The sequence below is a fragment of the Passer domesticus genome, chromosome 1 (assembly GCF_036417665.1).
Source record: "Passer domesticus isolate bPasDom1 chromosome 1, bPasDom1.hap1, whole genome shotgun sequence".
Lineage (NCBI taxonomy): Eukaryota > Metazoa > Chordata > Aves > Passeriformes > Passeridae > Passer > Passer domesticus.
This window is the reverse complement of record NC_087474.1, coordinates 134,479,696-134,501,204: the sequence shown is the minus strand read 5'-3', so window position 1 is coordinate 134,501,204 and position 21,509 is coordinate 134,479,696. Positions and strand designations below refer to the sequence as shown.

The window sequence follows — 21,509 nt, the reverse complement described above, 5'->3', positions numbered from 1 at the left end:
ATGGGATAGGACGGGCTGGGGCGGGAGAGGCGGCTGCGCCCGATTTGAAGGCGACGCGCGGCGACGCCCCGATCCTGGGGCGCTGATAAGGAGACCTGCAGCGCTCCGGCCTCCTGGCCCGTCCGTGCCTGTTGTTGCCCCAAGCCCTTGGTCACCCAGGCTCCCCCCAGCACCGTCGGGGTGGCCCGGGGGATGCAGTGCCATCCCTCAAGAGCCCGCTCCAACAGAGGGAAGGTGGCTCCACCAGCCCCCGTCCCCCAGAGCAGGAGTTGTGCGGCAGTGCCCATTCCTGGGGCCACCCGCCGCTCCCAAAGTAAAGGCAAGTCCGCACCGCTGCATCCCCTCCCGTTTGTCTCCCAGGGGTGTAAACCCAATCCCTTTGGAATAACCCGCAGGAAGATTTCACGTTTCCCCAAGCGGGACCGTGAGGCAGAAGCCTGTCCCACCACCAACTGGGAGTTTATCCAAGCTCCGCGTGTGCCGGGGGCTGCCCGTGGGCAGGCGCTTGTGGCAACGCGCAGCTTTGGACTCGGCGCTCGGGCTGCGGGCGCGCGTCAAGGAGCTCTCAGCCTTCCCGTGCTGAAAAAGCTGGCTGCGAAGGCGCAGGAGAGGCAAGCAGGGCCGGGGCCAAGGCTGACGCCGGGACCGGACAGGGACAGGGACAGGGACGGGGCAGCGCCACACCGCCAGCACCGCTCCGCGCTGCGGCTCCACAGCGCCCAGCCGAGGCGGCGCACGCCCCCTGGCGGCCCCGCGCGGCGCTGTGGGCCATTGGCGGCTATCGCGTCACAGCCCGTGTGACGTCACCCGTCCGCGCGCCGCCGCCGCCATGGGCAAGAGCCGCGGCGGGGCCGCCAAGGCCGGCAGCGTGTTCCGCGTCGCCCGCAGCGGCGTCCTCAGGGCCAAGGCCAAGGGCAAGGCGCGGCCCGTCACCTCCGGGCTGAAGCAGGTGAGTGCTGCGGCGGGAGGAGACGCTGGCCGGGCTGTGGCAGCGCCCCACCATGGGGAGGGCCCCGGCGCTGCTGCAGCGCCCGCGGGAGGCCTCGGCCCGGCGGCGTTTCCTCCTGTTGGACCTCGCTGCGCGGCGCAGCAAGCGCTCGGGGGTGATTAAATCGAGCTGGGTCAGGGGCAGCGTGCGTCCGGCACAAAACGGCAAAGTGCACGGTTTTCCCCCGAAAATTAGGTTTGTATGTGGAAAAACTGTATGTGTCATCTGCAAAAGGAGGAGCACAGGAGGTTCATTTGACTAATCTGCAGGCATGTGCACACAGGAAGCATCCGGCTGTGCCTGAGGGGTGTCGTTTGGGAAGTGCCTCATGGTATCTCGCCTCGTCCTCGGGATGCGATGCTAAAGGGCGCATCAGCAGTTCAGTTCGCGCTCACTGGACTGCATTCACAGCGTCGCTGAGCGTGTAATTCAGGGTACAGTTTAACAAAATGCCTTGGTCCAAACCACTGGGTATAGTTAGGACAACTAACAAGGGGAAGTCCTGCTCCTTTCCATCACGTTCCTGGTCTCAGGAAGGGAGCCTTGCCAGACTCTGGGCTATGTTCCCATAGCTCTCCTTGATGCTGGCTCAGGAATTCTACGCCCACTAGGTGACTCAACTTGCTAAATCAGCAGCAAAAGCCATTAAAAAATATATTTTGCATTTTTATGTGCTGGGTTGGTGAATTGAACAAACTTAATTATGAATGAATGAATGAATGCAGAGAGAAGCTTTTTGGTGGGGAAGAACTAGAAAGGATGGAGCCTTTTCTGATCCAGTAGCTGTTTATTTGCCTCAGCTGTCAAGTAAAACTGTCAGTGAGATGCAGTGAACAGAGCTAGGAGTGTGCACTGCTGGGTGTTTTGCTCTTAATTCTTTTGTGCCCCTTTTTTGCCCCTTACATGGGCTGTGATGCTCTGTAGATGCTTCTGCAAGCCAGTTTAACATACTAAAGCAATAGAAAAACAAAGAAACAAAAATATTGTTGTTATTTTCATGTCTGTAGAAGAGCACAGCCCAGAGGAGGGAGAGAGTGGGTCATGGAGCAGGGAGCAGTGCAGGGGAAGAGGGATGGGGGTCATCTAAGCAAGAGTTTTCCTGTTGTGATCAGCGAGCATCTTCTCAAACCCTGCCTACAGCCTGAGAGGCGTGTGTTCTGCAAGTGTTCAGCTGTCCCTTTAGAAAAGCATCTGGTAAAAAAGTAATAAGTAAATAAGTAATAAAAAGTAAATTAAAGTAATAAAAACAGATAGTGGCTTATTTTCTCCACTTGATGCAGTTGCAGTCTGCTGGACAAACACAAGTAAATGGCTCCTTAAAAAAAGGCTGTTTCAGATTTTCTCCTGCAAGCTCCACTTGACAAATTAATCTGCAGACAGACAGGAACGTAACAAACTTTAGAAGAAACAATTTCATGTTGCTGGCATCGAATCTCCTCTTAGTCTAGACTGTTCTGTATAATAGAAAGGGAGAAACAGGTTTAAAATCATATTCATGAAATGTCTGAGTTTCATAGTCTTGAAAAGCTTATTAGGAGTAAGATTTTATTCTCTGTGTTTGAAGCTGTGTTCTTTAATGCATTAAGCCTTTGGGCTTAATGTGATTTATTTATCATTAAGCAGTATAAGAAGATGCTCAGAAAAAAAAAATCACTAAAATACATTTACTCATTAATGGCTAAAAGTCCATTGTAACTGTTCAGACAACTTTTGATGTAGGTACCATGCTAGCTATAGAGCCTCTTTCTGTGGACGAGTCCTGCCTGAGTATTTGAGGATATCACTATTAAAACTGACAGGAACCTTCTGAAACCCCTGTGAAGCTGTAAGATGGTGACAAGCTCTGACTGAAGACATGGTCTTTGTACATCATGTTACCAACAGTCCATCCAGTCTGATCAGAGCTGGGAGCTGGCGCAGTATGTCTCCAGTCACTGTCCCAGTTAAAATGTTCATCTGAGTAGGCCTGTTCTATCAGCCTCATTGCCACTGCTTTCTTAATACTGGTTTTTGTGGTCAGTCAGAATGGAATTGTTGTTACTGCATAGGTGCTCTGAAATGATGGAGGCTTTGAAAGTAAAATGAATACGTGTAACCATTCACAGTTTGCTTCTGCCTATTTAAATTGCTCAGAGATGAACGACAGGTGTAGCCTTTGAAACAGCAGTAGGTATGCTGAAATTTGGGGTTGCCTGAAGACCTATGAGCATGCTTATGGAATGTTTGCAATGTAATAGGTTATCACCTGGCTATGATCCCGTTCCAGACTTTGGAAGCAGCAGGTGCTAGGGCTCAGATCAGCTGAATCTTTGCTGCAGTGGTGAGAGTTTATGCCCTCTTGCATCCACCCTGCTCCTCTACCACAGAGAGTTGTCCCCAGAGTGCAGCACGTGTCCATATTCTAGCACTTCCTCTTTGAAAGTAAAATTTTAGATAAAATAACTTATAAAGGCAGACTTGGGCTAAAAGCGAGGCTGAGGTGCCCAGAGATACACATTCTACTCTGCCACAGCTGCAGAGTTTCTTTAAATACTGTGGCAAAACCTGGTAGACGTTACGTTACTATAGGCAGACCTATAGTACGAACAATTAGGATGCAAGGTGTGATGATGAAAGGTAAGCTGCTGGAAGAAATTCAACATAGTAAAATCATTTACAAATTGTATTTGGTTTGAGGGTCTACAGGCATGGCTTCTCTAAAAAGCTGCCAGAAGCTTCCCTTATGTCTGAAAGGGCCAATGCCAGCTGGCTTCAGGATGGATTATGCTGCTGGCCAAGGCAGAGCCCATCAGGTACTGGCAGTGCCTCTGGGTTGATGTAGTTAAGAAGCATACCACCAGCAGCAGCACTAACAGAGGAGTGAGGGTTTTTAATAAGAAGCAGCCCTGCAAACACCAAGGTCGGTGAAGAAGGAGGGGGAAGAGGTGTTCCAGGTGTCTGAGCTAAGATTCCTCTGCAGCATTTGTTTGACAACAAATGAAATTCATTTTCCCCAAGTTGAGTTGAGTCTATTCTGCCCATGATGGCAGCTGGTGAGTGATCTCTCTGTGCCTTTATCTCTACCCATGAGCCTTTCTTTATATTTCCTGTCCCCTGTCCAGCTGAAAAAGGCAGCAATGGAGCAGCTTTGGTGGGCACCTGGCATCCAGCCAGGGTCAGTCCACCAGAGATGATGGAAGGAACCCTTCCTGGGACTTCATTCCAGCTAAGAGGAGCTGAGGGTGGTGTATCAGGGCCTGTGAAGCCTGATTTTTGTTTTCTCTGTGTTCTCTTCCTGGATCACTATGGGCTCCCATTCCAGTAGAGCAAGTTTAACTCTTTAATTTTGAATTTTTTAGTACAGAAGTAGATGACCTAATGAAGCAACAGGTAAAACATACTGAAAAGCATGGAACACTGGCTGCATAATAATTGAACAAAAATGGGGCAGTTTCGTATCAGTGGAATTTTTGTTAAAAATACCAATGTGTGTATTTTTTCTCTCCCAGATAAACATTAAAAATGCTGAAAAAGTTAGCACAATAAATAAAGCATTTGCTGAAGTTCAGAAAGAAATCCGGCAGCTATCAAAAGGAACCACATCAGAACCTCAGAACACTCAGCAGGTAATTTCCCTTTGTAAAAATCTGAGGAGAATGAAAAGAATGTGTGTTTAAAGCATTATAATGTGTCTCTTAGACTGCAGGCAATTAGCTCAGTTGGTCAGAGTGTGGTGCTGGTAATACCGAGGTGCTGAGTTCAACCCTTTTGATGGCCATTTACTTTAGAGTTGGACTTGATGATCCTTGTGGGTCCCTTCTACCTCAGAATATTCTGTGACTGTGAATTCATGCAGTTGCTTTAAAGCTAGAATCCCAATTTTATGAATTTCATTTGTGTGGCAATGCTGCAACCTAGTTAGCATGTTCAAATTCTATATAAATACTAAGTAGAGAGATAAGAGGGTGGCAGCCATGCTGAAGCATGCTTCAAAGCATATTTTTAAATTACGTTCTAGCTGATTTCTAATTGTTTTTTTTAAGTTAGTTCCAGCTCCATCCCTTTGATTTGAAACTTGTATCTCTACATTAATAGACACAGAGAGGATGAACCTAGCTGTTCCCTACCTGAAGCTCCTGACAGTGCTTTGAAACAAACAGTTCTGCCTCTCTTTGTTCCTGATTCCTAAGCCTTTGTATCACCTCATCAGAAGGACCAACACCTGAATTTCTGTAGTAGAGGTTTTGCCTGCAGCACTTGGGGTTCAAGACAGTATTTCTCTTGCCTTTGGCTAGTTTGGTTATTTTTTTTTTATACAGGCCTACTTGCAGTCTTGCACAAGAATTAATTCATAAAAGTTTAATTCCTGACAAGTTCCTCCATGTAAACTCTTTCTGCTGACTCTTGCTCTAAGCACAGTTTCAGGGAGAGAAAGCAATCCTTCAGGATGAGATGCAGTTGAATCCATCCTGCTGTTGGGGGAAGGTGGAGTTTGGAGAAGTGGACATGAGTTGTCAGTGTGCCTGAGGTGATCAAGTTTCTGTACAGCTGGGAGCAACTAAACAAGTGTCTCCTTAAGGAGAGGCTGGGGGAAAAATGAAATGTAAGTGACAGTGCTGCCAGCACAGGATGAAGCCAAGCCAGGATTCCAAGGCAGCTGGAACCAGTGGTCCTGTCCCTGCTGACTTGTTATTTATTCCTCCAAGAATTCAGACTGTACTACTGCTCCTGTGCTAGTAGGGCTCTACATCACTCAGCTGTAATAGCATTTTCCCAAAGTTGCAGAAGTGTTGTTGAGAGCAGTTGTGAACTAAAAGCTGAGCCTGTCTCAGTTGGGCCATGTGTGTTATGTTACTGGTGTGATGCTCCCAAAGCACAAAGCATTTTCTGCTTATGTCTCAACTTCCCTGTATTCTGCAATCCCTCCAAATTATTGAAATATAGCTGCAAAATTAGCCAAAATTATCTAAAAATATAATAAAAAAATTTTATTTAAAAATATATAAAAGTCAAATTAATCTTCTGGCCAATGGATATTTATTAGTCTGGGTTTTTTTCCCTAAGCAGAATAAAAAGAAATTGTTTTCTGCTTTAAACTGAAACTCTTTTTTTTCCCCAGGTTTCCACAAATCTGGAAGAGGAACCAGCAAACGTGGATGCTGCCACAAGCCTGTTATCTCAGTTGTAATGCAAAATGGATAATGAAGGGGTTGCAAGAAATGAAAGACCACAAATACTGATGGCTTTGTTTGCACAATTTTATTAAAAAATCTTGTTAATATACAAGTATTGGCACACTTCAATACAAACTACAAACAGACCTTTCCTATCATCTAGGAAAGTGGAATGTCAGAAGTCAGTGTGAGAAACTTAAAGTGCTAAAACAGAAGGCACTTCACAAAATTGGTTCACTGAAACAGTTTAGCATAACTCAAGTTGATACCATTCATTTTTCAACTTGGCAGTGAAAGCTTCAAAATTGTTTGAAAAGTTAAAAAACAAAGCTTCTTGGCAGTAAAGCTTCAAAGAAAATGCTGTTAACTGTGAGCAAGAAGACTAATAATTTTTTTTAAAATGACCAAAAGGCTATAAAGTATTTTCACTTTTCTTACTAAAGAAAGCTCCGAACAATTGCCTTAGACAGAAAAACACTCAGGTGAAAAAGTGCCAGAATTTTTGATAAGAGCCCTTTTTTCGTGTTCTTGAATTTGTTTTGTGAAGTAGTTAAAGGAAGCAAAAGGAAATATACTCCCAGAGTCAGTGAACTAAGAAGTTATACATTCATTATTCAAATACTTAGGTTATGAAGAAGTCTAGATTGTTACAGTTAGAGGTAGATAAGTAGTCTGGTTGACATAATATCTAATAATTTAGTATCTGCACATCAAAGAGATCACAGACTCCTTCATTATCATCCAGGTTAAAGTTGTAGTCATCTCCGGGAGTAGGAGAGAGTCGTAAGAGAGGAAAAACTGTAAAGCAGGAACAGTTTAGTTTAAATTAAAACACTTGGAAAATCAGCCCTATCATATTTCAGTATGTTTGTCATAAGGGTTAGTCTTAATAATTAAAATAGTCTTGATAATCTGACAAGCTCAATGAGATAAATACCATGAAAACCTGTACTGCATTCAAACTAAGGCAGTAAGTATCTGCTGTTTTTTGCTTGGTATTTTAAGTCAGTTTGCTGGAATATGGGTTTAATTTCTTCAGCAACAGTGGAGTTCCCGTGCAGCTTTTGAAAACTTTAACCAGAAAGGCATAATTTATATTTATATTTATATTTCTTTATCTGTATCCCTGCTCTAGAAGCAGAGGCTGTTTCCATGTTAACCACATACTGTCACGTTCACAGAATCCCACCTTGCCCCTTGGATCTTACAATCACATCTCTTTCTGGATGAGCCCTGATGTGGTCTGCTTGAGGGGCAGATATTACAGACCTTACAGAATACAGGGCAAAAGGTACAAAGTGAGTTGACCTCCAAAGTGAGTTGACCTCCAAAGTGAGTTGACCTCCTTGCCTGGCACCTCAGTGAGAGTGGCAGAGAGGTAGGGAGCACATGAATTCTGTAGTAGCTGTGATTCAGCACTGCACTCATATGACCAAAGACGTGCAAGAACACAAATGGGTGACACTTGTTCTGTTAGTGTACCACAGGTGGACATATAACAGTCTGCATCCAGAACTATATTCTGAAATACTTATTCAAAGCACCTGCACAAAGCTTTAGGCAGAATAGAATTCAACCAGATTTATATTTTGAGACAGCACACTAGTCATCAGCTTGCTCTTTCCCTAAATTAAGTATTGGTAGGTTATTCATGCAGGTAAGTGCTTGTTGGATTAAGGTTTTCCTATTTTGACTGTTAAATAAAACTGTTGAAGGGAATAGAAAGGGGAGCAAAGACAAGAGTGACAGAGGCAACACAGGAAGAAGTAGTTTCATACTGACTCTTAGCATCAGATTTAACAGATGCCTTCTAAGTGCTGTTCACACAAAAACCATGCTGCTACTTGTGATTATTAGAAAAGATGCTAAATACTTACCATCAGAAGACATGAGTTCATCAATAATATCTCCACTGATATTTCCTGTGAAAGACAAGAGTACATGCTTTATGTTTGTGGGGTTTTTTAATGTGTTTATAGCAGCCAACACATTCTTTGCATTAAAACACTGAATTGACGGCTTGTGCAGTGTAGGAGCTGCAGAGATAGTATGACATACACATGTAAAATATACTTATCTTTGTATCCCTCAGTTTTTCCCCCCAGTATATTTTTCCCACTTATCTCTTAAAATCCAAGAGCTATATACACTATGAGGCTTATTTGGTGGCAAAGAAACTCATTTACTGAAGATTAGTAAGCTCCTCAGTGGCTTAATTAGAAGATAAACAGAGACCTCTTTTTTCCCTCCGTGTAACTCATTGGTAATTTGGTCACAATGAAGGGCTCAGGGAACCAGTAAAATATTTAAACAGCAACTACTGCTTCCTACCTGCAGGCTCCTCCATCTTTGCAATGTCAAATGAGTTTGGCTTGAGAATGCAGTTGACATCCAGAGGCAGCAGGCTCTGGTAGTCACTGGAGCTGGCTGAGGCTTGGACACTGTCTCCAGACAGGCTGGGATAGAGCTCTGGCTCTGGAAGGCTGGAGTAAGGGGCTGTGGTGGCTGTGCTGTCCTGCTGGGCGCTGCCATCTACACGGACAGGAAGGCGCGTTACAAGTCTGTTACGGTGAAACAGAACACGCAACACCTGCCCCCAGCTTTGTCTTTCGAGGAGAACATGGCCAATGTCTGGGATCAGGTGAGGGGAATCTGCCCCTTCCACAGTTAAAATTTAATTAATTGTCAGTTAATTAAAGATCAGTTACAGGTCAATGAAGGTAATCAGGACCCCTCAGGAATACGGTTGTAATACAGCATTTTCTTAAATCTTTTCCTATTACCTATTAATTTACTATTACTATGAAAAAAGTACCTTATATTCAGGCAGCCTCTTACTGTGGCTATGTGGAAGAAGGTAAGCGACCTTGTGGTACAATAGCTGGAACTGGCGCCTGTATTATCAATCTCATTAAAAGGTACGCATTCAAATCATATCCTCTTCCGTCAAGAGGTTTGCAATTTTGCTCCATAATGCATTCTGGAGAAGCACCTCAGAATAATTAACAGGATTACATCCAAAACCTGTTCAGTGTAAGATGGTAAGATGTGAGGGAAGCATCTGTTTTACCAGACAGAAGAGGCAGAGGTATCTAACCTCCTGAGAGCTGTTACAAAGTCCCTGGAGTAGTTTTTTAATGGACAGCTGCTACCCTATGCAAATTCTTGATCTTTCCTTTGTCTACCACCTTTCTTAACAGTTTCTTCTTTCCCTCCAGCTGCCTTCCTCCCCCACCCACCAGAGGTAGGAAAACCCCGGGATCCACCTGATGGTGTGTCCACAGCTGCTGTTGGTGGTAACTCCTGCCCTTGATTCAGGTCACGTTGTTCTGGGGGATTTGGAGGAGCTGCAGCTGGTTTAAGTGGAGTTGCTGGAGCTGCAGGCTGAGATGGGGGCTGTGCAAGGTCATCAGGTGGAGGAACTGGAAACACTGTGGGCTTGGAGGAGCTCGATTCCTTGTTTATAAGCAGCACATGGATAGGTCCTGAACTACTTTTAAGATTGATCTGGTATTTCTTCTGTCCATTCTGTCCCTGTAAAGATGGTGTATTATGAAAGTTACTTTCCTTGAGAACTTGGAACTCTACAAAGTGATGAAGACTAAGATCAGCTGTTTTAGTCCTCAACAAAAAAAAAAACAAAAAAACCCCCAAAAACTAAAACAAAACAAACAAAAAAAACCAAAACAAAAAACAAAATCCAACATCACAAGCTGCTGACTTAGGTCCTGCAGGGTCCTTACCATTGCCTGAACTGCGTTCAGCAGAGATGGGCAAAGATAGTACCACTGATCAGCTTCATGGCTCCAGCCTTGAATGCTTTTACCGATATTTAACACAGGCTGTGCTTAGCCTCACTAAAAATAGCTTGTGAAACTTTTCAGGTGAACTTCAGCCTTCTATAAGCACAGTGGCTATCATGCGTCATTTCCCTCTCCCAACTATGTAAACACTATTTAAAATCAAGCACTTCAACAACAACAATAAAAGTTAAAGATGGACAGAAGTAAATAATTTGGCCTCCTACTTCAAATCTTGTCAATTTAATCCTTTTGGCTAAAGTGAGATTGCAGTCTGTTTCTCTATACAGTGTAATACCATGAGACTAAATCTAAATTACATTAAAACTAAATCTAAAAGGCTTTTTCATAAGAGATCCATTTTAACAATGTAACAGAGAAACTTGACACATAAAAGTCACTGAGATCTGAAGAGAATTCATAACAGCTATGCATTATTTTGAAAGCTGCAACATTTTAAAAGCAAGAGAGAAGAAACCCACTTGTGTATTTTGGTTTTAATAGAAGGCAGGGTTACCATTAGTCTATCTAAGTGTACAAAACCCACTTTTTTTCTGTCTGGCCTCCCTCTTTTCAACTGAAACAATCCTAATCCTTTCTCTCCTCCTCTTGAACATGGTAGAGATAAATCCTCTGCTCTGAAACAGCTTTTCTTTGCCACTATTGCTCTAGAACACTTAGGTAAACAAGAAACCAGTACATACCTTTTCAGGTCTAGGTACTTCTAATTGTGTACCACAAGGTGCTTGAATTGCTAGAAGTGTATCTCCTGGTTAAACAGCAATTTTTAAGAAAGTGTTAAGTGTATTTTTCTTAAGTCTTGCATAGTATCCACTCAAATGAGATCTGGAAATTCTCTAAGGTCACTTAAAGTACTGCATAATTTAGCATGTATAAACTTGTGGTAGGATGTGCAATCCCTCTAAGATCCAAGTATATTGCATAGTATAAATCACAGAATTCCAATACTAAGATCACAGTTGCAAAAACCTTTTCTCACAACAGTAGAAGATTTACCATGTTCTTTGCCCATTTGTCTTCTAGTTATATATATAACATAAGGTGAAAATATTTAACTAGTTCCTTTTTTCACAGAATCAAAGAATCATTTAGGTTGGAAAAGACCTCCAAGATCATTGAGTTCAACCTTTGACTGATCACCACCTTGTCAACTAGACCACAGCACTAAGTGTCATGTCCAGTTGTTCCTTGAATACCTCCATGGATAGTGACTCCACCACCTTCCTTGGTAGCCTGATTCAATGCGTAATCAGCCTTTCCTGAAGAAAGTTTTCCTGATGTCCAGCCTGAACCTCTCTGGTGCAGCCTGAGGCCATGTCCTCTTGTCCTGTCACTGGCTGCCTAGAAGAGACTGACCCCCACCTGGCTACAGCCTCCTTTCAGGTACTTATAGACAGTGATAAGGTCTCCCTTGAACTTCCTTTTCTCCAGGCTAAACAACCCCAGCTCTCTCAGCTACTTCTCATATGACTTCAGCTAAACCAGCTCTCTGGTCTAGCTCACTTTATGACTTTGATGACTGGTGGTACTACAGATTTAACAGAAGGAAGAAGAGGCGTTAATATTAATTTTCAGTACCAGGGATGTACTGTGGAAGCCAGTATCTAAACTCATGGCTTCCACAGCACATACAACTGGGATGTAACAGCTGTCTGTCACACTCATCCGTGGCTTACTATGCACATTAAAATGGGGACCACATTTACATGCACAGCACTGGCACAACACTGCAGGTTACTTGCTCACCTGCACATGATTTCCTCTTTGTTCATAACTAATTTGGAGTAACACTTTTCTTTCTCTGCCTCCTCAGAAACACTTAGGTGAAGTACTATGTGAGCACCATGCCAGCTGCCTTCATGTTTTGTAATGACTAACCTCTTTTCAGTAAAAGCCCATTTTTGTTTTAATTCTGCAGTAGTTTTCTATCTTGTGTTTTTATTTAAAAAGTCTTCCTTGTGGCAAAGAAAAGATAGTTTCGAGCCTAGCTGGAGGCTGAACAACAATCTTCCCCTGGGTGCCCTAGGATCAGGAGATGATGTCAAGGGAAGTAACCTCTACCAGCAATTTCTTCAAACCACCTGTACAGGAATCCTTCAGATTTAGTAGCAATGCCCCATCATTGACCTTCTGCTGGCTCCATTTATACAGCATCACAAGTTCTGTCTGGCCACAGCTGCCACCAGAAAATTACGCAAAATTTAGATCTTTGTGGTTCTTCTGGAGGGTTGGACCAACAAATCCTGTCTCTGGTTCCATTAATGGCCCATGGCAAGCTGCTGAAAAGTGTGAACACCAAAAAAGACACCAAAAACCAGGACTCCAGCTGAGCTTCCATTCTATACAATCTATGACTACAACTAGAAAATGCCAGAACTTGAGACCGCTACCTAGTAATCATCACTATTGAGTACTTCTCAATTCAAAATACATGCAGGAAAAAAGCAGGTGAGTTAGCAAGTTATTTTTCAAGAAATCATTCACTTTAGAAATACAGCCTAGCAGCAACTTACCATTGAAGCAGTTGCAGATATCTTCATGGGTGACATATGAAAACGTAATTTATGTCAAGGAACATTTTTCTTAAAACAGCATAAAACTAGTATTTGCTGCCCTTAAGAAGTTTGTCCAATCTGAGCCTAAACTATAATGTTGTTATTGTTAGAGGAGTAATCAAGGCATTATTTTTGACTTTCAGAATAGCTCATTACAAATAACAAGAGTTCTGTGTTTTAAAGAAAATACCAAAGTTTCAAAATATACTGAAGTATCAGCAAATAAAATACAGAAAGAAAAATATTTGTGTAGCTTTAAAGAGAAGAGATTCTTCTAACAATGAACACGTAAAATCTTGTTTTGAAGAATATATTCTACCTTGCTAATTTGACAATACAGAATTCAGGTATGTATCAGCATTTCCCAGAATCACTCAAAAATACTGCTAGAGGGAACTTCAGAATTCATCTGCCATCCCATTCCTCTGCCTCAAGGTAGGATCAATCCACCGTTCAGACATTCCAGACAGATGTTTGTCTTTCCTCTTCTGCAAAACCTCCAGTGACAGATATTCCACCTCCCTGGGAGATCAATCCCAGTGCTAGCTCTACCAAAAGTTTTTCTGGACATACAACTTCAATCTCCTTTGTTACAAAATCCATTTTATGGCAACAGTTTCTGAACAGAAAACTCCGGTAATTTTTAAGTACTTATCAATAGTATTATAGATAGGAAAGGCACTTTCCTGCTCCCATTCTCAGGTGTCTGTTTTGCAAGACAGCTAGACACAAGCTTACAAGCAATGCAGCTGCAACTCTGGTATTTATACACAGGATGTTTTTTTCCAGTTTGAAACCCAACAAGCTTCAGAACTTTGTTAACTCCATTTATCTTTGGGTGATAGCTTAATCTTTTCAAAATAATGAAGCAACAAAAAAGATTAATGTAAAGCACTGGTAACAAAATATAAATTTAAGTTCTGGAAAGCAGTATCACTAATTTCAAATAAGACACTAGGATTATGCTATTAACTTAATAGTTACTGCTATACATATATATATGCTAAATTATTTTCATGTTACAAATTACAGTCATGGAAGTTAAAAAGTCATGTAAATAAGATTTATATCTTCTTTTGTTGAAGCAAAACCTGAAAAAATACTTGCTGTACCTTGCTAAATGAGTTACATTATGCTTTTTCCGTTACCTACACTTTAACTGTTGCTTTAATTCTCATTCCAAAATGCACACAATTAATTTAAAAGGATATTGGTGGTTTGTAGAATCATCCATGACGTTCTTGATACTTTGCTGAAGCCACAATTTCTGCTGATCCAATTCTTTTTCTTTTAGTTCTAAATCTTCAATTTCAGCTTCCAGATACCTCAGCCTGTCTATGACTTCTTTTGTATTGCAGCCAGCACCTACTCCTCTTAAAAAGGTACAAGGGTTCATGAGACCACAAGTTAAAATCTAAAGCAAACATCCAATGATAATTTTTAAGACTATTTTCAACATTTGGAAAATCTACTACTATTCAATATGAAGGAAATGAGTATTGAATCTCCCAAGTGTTTTGACAGGAAAATGAAATTTCTTTAATTCAGATCAAAATTAGAATTTCCCTGTACAAAAGTTTATCTTCTTTTGGAGCACTTTTTTTTGCTGTGTTGGAACTGTTTTGCAGGCCCCAGCTCCTTCCCCTAGAATTCTTATCTCGAGCTTTTACCTTCAGAGACCTAGGAGAAAATAGGCACAGACTGTGGTAGGGCAGGTAGGTGGAGACAGTGTGTCCTGATGGCCCTCCCAGATTGATTCAGGGTGAATTTTTCAACTACAAGTGCTAGTTATAAAGTAGCACTACAAGTTTTCTGAAAGATTTTCTTCTGTGTGCTTTAAACTTGATTTTATATATCACCCACACAAGGTAAAGGGAAAACAAATACAGTTCACTTGCAACTTTATTGTACTTCTACAACATCACATTGCTCATTGATTAGGACAATGTTAATTTTATGGTGTCAAATCTAGTCAGAATAAGTAGAAAGAGGCAATTTTTGTTGCTCTTAAGCATGTGAAAATTTTCAGAACTGACATAACTTACTTCCACTGAATGCTGTTTTTTGACTTCTTCTCAATGAGATCAATCCCCTCCAGAACGTTGGTGATATCATAGATCCTTCTCTTCTGCCTCACAGCAAGTGTATCAGCAGCCTGTTGAGAGAACAAGTATCAGCAACTTGCATGCTGAGGTAAAGCCACTCCCTTGGACAAATGCCATCTAATATAACTTCAAAAGGAGAAGGTTCCACTCTACAAGAGCCTGATACCACCATGAATTCTGAAGTTCAGCATCTGCAGGCAGTGCTACAAAGCACAGGGAGCAGTCCCCTGGCTGAAGGCCAACAGGCTATCCTCTAACAGAGAAGGGAGCTCACAGGGGTTGCAAAGACCATGGTCAGTACCTGGAGCATATTCATCTACATGGAGGAGCTTGCCATGCTCTTTCTGGAGAGCAGGAAAAGGTATGGAAGGAAAGCAGCAATACCCTGCAGTGGGGCAAGCCTCTGAAGCCAAGGACATACTAAGTTTATCATCCTTCCACTGGCACTCGAGGTATTACAACCTTTGTTTGGATTCAGTGGTGCCAGGATACGAAACAACAGGGCTGTAATTTCACAAAGTGGCTGCAGGAGAGCTGCAGTATTTCAGGCCAGTGTTGTCCTTGCACAAATACCCCTTGCAGGGCACAAGGGCTCACTCATCTGTCACACTGAGAACCAGCACCCTGGTACAGCTGCCAGGGATGTTGCTGCTGACACACAGCCAGCTCTGTAGCGCATCTGAGGGCTGCCACCACTCGCCCCTCCAAGCAAGGCAGCATCAGGCAGAGGCAACCACTTTGTGCCTTACTTCTTTCTCTCCATGGTGACTTTTGTGTAACAGATCCAAAGAGTTAATATAAAATAAGCAAATGATCTACCCATGCCTTTGACACCTGAAAAGCAGCTCAAGTTCAAAGAACATTCACTAAAAGAAGGGAAAGAAAAGAGGAGTTGGACTCTGTAGTTACTCAGGACACTTAAATACAATGATTACATGGGATTGTATATATTAAACAAATAGAAGAAAAATAAAGAGAAAGGTAGGCAAAGACTTCTGATTTTGAACTAATACATAAAGGCAAATAATTTCTTCTACAGGAACATAATGATTTTTTTCAGTTTGTTCCATCTATTAAATGTACACTTTTTGTAAGCAGCCTATATGAAAGAAAGGTACAGCTCGAGACAACCATAACCTGGAAGGAAAACCAAATTTCTTTGCTTAATAGTACAACTACCTTTTTCTACTGAAATAAAGTTGAAAGGATAAAAAGAAAGAAGAGATTATAAAAAATACTCTTATATCCATGAAGTAATAACACTGCTCTTTCTCCTTGACAGTGATGTACCCACTAAACAGTTTCCACTGACACCATTAGCAGCATTTATATTTTGTATGGTCTTCTGAATGAGACTTTTAAAGCATTTTCTTAACTAGCAAAACAAGATGCATACAAATACATATAAAGTGCAGTTTAGTTCTCACCAAGGAAACAGGCTCTTTGATCACTTGTTTCAGTAGGTATGCACCTGCTATCTTAATCTGTTGTTTCTGCTGCATACGTACACACTGCTCCCAAGGACTGCAAGAGAACCTTAAAAATCTAGCGAGTGACAGAGCTGATGCTGTTTGCACAGTGCTGAATCAGCACCCCATACATCTCACAGGCTTCAGTTATTCTGCAGGCTGTTTAGGTTATTCAGTGCAAGGAATGGACAGCACACACTTAGATGCTATTCAGCTTCCTGCTTTTTTCCCCCCACTGCTCCACATATTTACGTAGGACGTAGTGTACCACTCATGGCTTGAACAATGAAGAAGTTGCTCTGGAGACAAGATTTCATTACCTCTTGAAATTTTCCCAAATACCTGTCTACAAAATATAAATGCTTTACTAATCTTAATGTATTTTCAAACTGTACTGGTAGCAAAAGATACTAATTAAAAAATTTGGAGCTATGAAACTAAAGCTTAAGTTTTTGGGTTTTTTTAAAAAAAAAGAAGTCACTTTTTCTGAGTGTCCAATTTCAAATGTTTCCAAGTTGAAGTAATTGTTGCACTCTTAATGATATTCCATTTTGCATGCTGAAAGCACAGCTCCCATGAACAGCAGCAGCAGATTCACCACTACCAGCTCCAGATCCCCACAACAGGGCGCAGCAGTTGCATAGGTATTTGACTTGTCTACCCCTATATACAATTCAATCACTGCTGTGAAGTTCAACTACTTACAACAAGAGTTCTAACACAAGCTGGGGCCAGTTTCCAAGCTGAGAAGTTTACTTTAGAAATTCTCTAACTTTCTGGTGCAAACCTTGTAATCTAGTTATCTTTTAAAAATTTCACAGATATTTTAAAATGCAATTGAGAAGTTCCTCCTTGACATTCTAGCATTTATCAATGGGATACCTTCTGCCAAGTACACGGATCAGAAATTAAGTTCAGTCCTCCACATAAACAATTCACTAATAATTTAAATAACAAAAAGAGCTTCCTGAAACAAATCTGTTGTCAAAAACACTGTTAAAACTCATTGCTTTTTAGCCTGTGTCAAGAAAGGGACACTTGCAACAATGGCCCTGCTAACACAGGTGGAAGTAGCTTCCACATTCAGAATTCTTTTATAAAATCCTTCTCATGTTAAGCTGCTGAACTCTATTGTTATTCCTCCTAGTATCTCTTCATATTAAGTATGTATTCAAGCCAAGCACTCATGAGTGTCTCATAGATAGGATCAGAGCTGGAAAAAAGTATCCAAGCATAGAGCTATGGAATACAGAAAACGTACTGTACAGCACAGGTTCAGCAGCAGGCAGGCACACATGCCCAGAAATAAGGATGAAAGGCCAGGAAAATTGAGAGTTGGTAGCCCCCCACCAACTTGTTTGCTCCCTGGGAGCTGACAAAAGGCAGCAGAAATAATCAGCTGTAAATGTGCTCCATTAGCCCTTGAGAGAGGAGGAGCTCGCTAGAACACCGAGGCAGAGTCATTACTGAGTATCTTAAAGCACAGGGCCAGCACTACCTGCTTGCTCTCTCCATGTGTCTGTCAAAGGAAAGAGGTCCTGCATCTTCTGAACTCTGCCTGCACCACATGACAACATTTTCTCCCCAAGGGGGCTGGCAACAGTTTGGTGAGAGTTTTAAATCGAATGGCGCTCTTGCCAAATTGTATGTAGAAGTGCTGAATGTCATTGCAACATAAACACTAAGGGAATGTAAAATCCAATAGACAGGCTCTTTCTTCTTCTGTGGAGTATAGCAAGTGCAAGACAGTTATTTGCCCCCGACCAGTACACTTCTAAAACAAGTAGATTTTAGAATATCTCATGCTTTGCACTGATGATCAGAAACACTACTTAACCATCATCACAGCAGGGTTATTCTATTCTGCTAGAAACGAAGCCCACTTAAGAAATTAGGGCACAAGTATTGTACACTATGAACAGCATCCATTCAGGCGGTTTATCCCTTATTCACTCATCTTGCTCTTTTTCTCTCTTCCCTGCAAGTCATGGCTTGCTGCAGATTGAAATTTAGTTTTCTTTCTCTTCTATAATACATCCCTTAGTATTTTAAACTTAATTCCATAATGAGATTTCTTTATATAGGGCTATTCCATGACAAGTATGTCATTATTTTAGAATCACTGTTTGATTTTAAATACAAAATTCAAATTTCAAGTAAAGAAAATTCTCACTTCCATTCCCACAATTTCTCAGATGTTACCAGTGTCCAGCACTAAAACACTTTCACAGTTTCCTCTTATACCCTGCTAAAGTACAATTATAGAGGTATTAAAGATCACCAGAAAATGTCCCATAAAACAGATTTTCTTTCTAAATTGCTAAATTACAAAGCTGGAAGTCCACCTGTTTTAAAATTTTATTTTCTTTCTAGTGCTTATTTTGCTACACAAATACCAATCAGTAGCACAACATCAGACAGTCAATACTAGCCAGCAAAGAGACACTTAAAGGTGCTCACTGCACAAACAATTTCTTGGAATGCTCTGTTCCATTTCAGGACTATCCTGTTCTTCAGTTTGCTGAGCACACTGGCTTAACACAAACTGGTCTTCATTTTTCCTTAGATATATGGCTTATTTAGGAGAAAACCAGTTACAGAAATGTATGTTCTGACCCACTGCTCACGAAAGCACCAACACCTTAGGCACTGCAGTTAGTATTTACTTTCAACAAATTGTAACCTGTAATTCAGAAACCACTCTCCAATAGGTCTTGAGGAGAAATGCCTGTGATTGGTTGCAATGCCCACTTAACTCTTCTGTGGCTATCAACCCTTTCATTCCCTCTGAGCACGTACCTTTCTCACTAAAGAGAACAAGAAGCACTGCTCCATTGCACTACACAGCCCAACTTTATTGTTCAAGTCAATCCTCTTTGGCACTTACAGCCAAGCTTTTGGGCCTTATGTCTTTCAAACTGAGTATGTTTTGCTTCTCAGATTGACCTGGAACATCTCTCAGGATGTGACAGATACTAAAGGAAGCTGCACAACAATTCCAAAGATCTAGACATCTTCATTCTGTTTTGCTAGATAGAGAAGCAACTAATATTATGGAGCTCATCAACTTGTCCAAACCACAACATAACTAAATGAGGAATATAAAACCTATCAGTGTCCTTCCCTATTCACCCTGAAGTTTCATTAGCCAGAGTAACATCACCAAAGTGCATCTGCTCTGAACAGGGATGCACAAAAAAAGCTTCAACACCACTCACCTCCTGGGGCCTATTAAGAATAATCAAAAAATAGATCAGTTTTCCAGAAAGGACTTCAAGCAGAGCACCAAGCCAGCCTCTTGCTGCACTTTGCCGAACACCTCATCTCTTCACTCACGATCTTAACCACTGAGGTTAACACACCTTCGCCTCAATGTACTGCACACCCGACAGCCCAGAGGGCCCGAGCTCCTGGGCCAGAGCAGCAGCAGGCTCCAGGGAACTGGCAGGACACAGTGGCAAGGATCCCTGCTGCAACACAGTGACCTCCTGGCACAAGGACCTTGCCAAGGTGGGCTGGTCTCAGGGCATCACCGCAGAGGCTCCAGCTGCTGCAGCCCAACGCATGCCTTGGAGGCAGCAGGCTGGCTGCAGAGCTGGGTGACAATGATTTGTCACTCCTATGCCAATTCAGCTTCTTTCATTTACACGTAATAGAAAGCATAAGGTGGCAATGGTCTATTTTCCAACATGGTTTTCTCTTGCTTAAAGGAGGGGAGTGGGCAAGAAACAGGTTTAAACAGCAGCCCATACACTGAGTCAGTGCAGGGAGCAATACAGGGCAGTAAAAACCCCACAGAATTGCTAGGGCAGGAAGGGACCTCTGGAAATCATTTGGTCCAACCCCCACCAAGGCAAGGTCTCCTGGAGCAGGTGCACAGGAACTCATCCAGGTGTCTTTTGAATGTCTCCAGAGAGGGAGACCCCATGACCTCCATGGCCGCTTGTTCCAGTGCTCTGCCACCCTTAACATAGAGAAGTTCTTCCTCATGTTGAGGTGGAACTCCTGTGCTTTAGTTTACGGCCATTGCTTTTTGTCCTGTCACTGGGCACTACCAAAGAGTTCTGGCGCCATCCTCTTGGCATGCACAAATAAGATATATATATATATATATATATATATGTATGTATATATGTATGTATATGTGTATATATATATATATGCACTGACGAGACCTGCTCTCAATGTTTTCTTTTCAGACTAAACAGGCCCAGCTCCCGCAGCCTCTTCTAATTAAGAGATGCTCCAGACCCCGCACCACCTCTGCAGCCCTCTGAGCCTGGACCCTCTCCAGTAGCTCCTTGTCTTTCTTCTACTGAGGAGCCCAGAACAGGGCACACTAAATAAGACCACTCTCAGTAAGTTAAACACAACACACGGTGCCCCTTGCACCCCTTTATAAAGAGACGAAACGCGTGTTTTAGCCGACCGCGGCGGCTGTCAGCCATCACCAGGCACCCGAGCCCGTCAGCGGAGGCCCCACCACGCGGGGCGGGTGGCAAGGAAAGAAGGAAGGGAGGAAAGAAGGAGGGAGCGGCCGGCCCTGCCCGGCCCCCGCGCTGCGCCGCCCTGGCTGCAGCGCGGCGGGCCCTGTGCCCGGCCGGGCCCGGCGGTGCCGCCGGCCGCCCCCCCGCCCTCGCACCGCTTTGAGGTCCAGCACGCCGTCCTTGGCCTCCTGCAGCAGCGACACGAACTTGGTGGTCAGCAGCCCCAGGCTCTTCTCGTGGCGGCTGCTGCCGCCGCCCGCCGCCTCGGCCGCCGCGGCCATGCCGCCGGCGGGGCCACGTGTCGCGACCGCCGCAACGGCCCGAGCGGGAGCGCGGCCCCCGGCCCAGCGCGGCGCGGGAGGGGCGGCCCGCAGGAAGTGACGCCGCCGCCGTTGCCTGGACACCGGCGCGGCCCGGCCGCGGGGCTGGGGCGAGGGACGGGCCCGGCCCCACGGCCTGCGAGAGAGGCATTGCACTTGGGCGGCGTGGGCTGGTCCCGGGTCTTGCTTACGGTCCCCAGGACGGGTAGCGCAGGCCTGGAGTCGGCTAGACATGTCCCACGAGCCTGCCTGTCCCGGCCTCGATAGCTCCTTGTCGCTCTTTTCACCGGTTGCATTTGATATAAAAACACTTAGATTAAGTGCAGATGATGTTCTCACACCCCCCTAGGCCTGGAACAAGACACGCTGATACCCTGGCCAGGGGCACAGGGAATTTTGGATGCTTACCCAGCCCCTTCCACTGGTGTCCGAATATACTTGGCCGTAATTCAGGTACACCTGTTTCCCTCAGTTACCATTGGATAAAAGCAGAGAAGCTGTAAAGTCCGTACTGTGTCAGAGCTCCCGGGGTGCATTAAAGAAGAGCAGGCCCTCAGCCAGCCGTCCCACGGGCAGCGGAGCAGGGCACCGGGCTGTGCCCCGGCGCGCAA

At 43.5% G+C, this 21,509-nt stretch overlaps 2 protein-coding genes across 4 annotated transcripts; one reads left to right on the top strand and one right to left on the bottom strand.

The window, feature by feature from the left end:
* Positions 1–790: 790 nt before the first annotated feature.
* On the top strand, positions 791–6,253 carry RBIS (ribosomal biogenesis factor). Its single transcript, XM_064390599.1, has 3 exons — positions 791–949; positions 4,477–4,593; positions 6,087–6,253. The coding sequence occupies exons 1-3, from the start codon at positions 830–832 to the stop codon at positions 6,153–6,155; spliced, it is 306 nt and encodes a 101-aa protein (XP_064246669.1). The 5' UTR covers positions 791–829; the 3' UTR covers positions 6,156–6,253.
* Positions 6,212–21,505, bottom strand: E2F5 (E2F transcription factor 5). 3 transcript variants are annotated; one of them, XM_064390585.1, is made up of 9 exons: positions 21,411–21,505; positions 14,563–14,672; positions 13,729–13,890; positions 12,476–12,519; positions 10,646–10,710; positions 9,408–9,675; positions 8,473–8,673; positions 8,019–8,063; positions 6,212–6,939 (listed from the first exon to the last, which is right to left on the bottom strand). In XM_064390585.1, exons 1-9 carry the CDS (start codon positions 21,432–21,434, stop codon positions 6,830–6,832), a joined length of 1,029 nt encoding a protein of 342 aa, XP_064246655.1. In that variant the 5' UTR covers positions 21,435–21,505; the 3' UTR covers positions 6,212–6,829. The 3 variants fall into 3 exon arrangements, 2 of the variants coding, with proteins under 2 accessions (XP_064246655.1, XP_064246643.1); XM_064390573.1 differs by lacking the exon at positions 21,411–21,505 and adding an exon at positions 20,734–21,247; XR_010348185.1 differs by lacking the exons at positions 6,212–6,939; positions 8,019–8,063; positions 21,411–21,505 and adding exons at positions 8,957–9,165; positions 20,734–21,268 and having other exon boundaries at positions 8,539–8,673.
* Positions 21,506–21,509: the final 4 nt, after the last annotated feature.

What these genes read in the sequence shown, in the direction of transcription:
- RBIS (XM_064390599.1), top strand. Translation starts at nt 830, where the DNA reads ATGGGCAAGAGCCGCGGCGGGGCCGCCAAGGCCGGCAGCGTGTTCCGC. An exon ending in TCACCTCCGGGCTGAAGCAG is followed by an intron (nt 950 to 4,476) that starts GTGAGTGCTGCG and finishes TTTCTCTCCCAG; the next exon opens with ATAAACATTAAAAATGCTGA. An exon ending in AACCTCAGAACACTCAGCAG is followed by an intron (nt 4,594 to 6,086) that starts GTAATTTCCCTT and finishes TTTTTTCCCCAG; the next exon opens with GTTTCCACAAATCTGGAAGA.
- E2F5 (XM_064390573.1), bottom strand. Translation starts at nt 21,132, where the DNA reads ATGTCTAGCCGACTCCAGGCCTGCGCTACCCGTCCTGGGGACCGTAAG. An exon ending in AAAAACAGCATTCAGTGGAA is followed by an intron (nt 13,891 to 14,562) that starts GTAAGTTATGTC and finishes TACCTTTTTAAG; the next exon opens with AGGAGTAGGTGCTGGCTGCA. An exon ending in TATCTGCAACTGCTTCAATG is followed by an intron (nt 10,711 to 12,475) that starts GTAAGTTGCTGC and finishes CTGTTTAACCAG; the next exon opens with GAGATACACTTCTAGCAATT.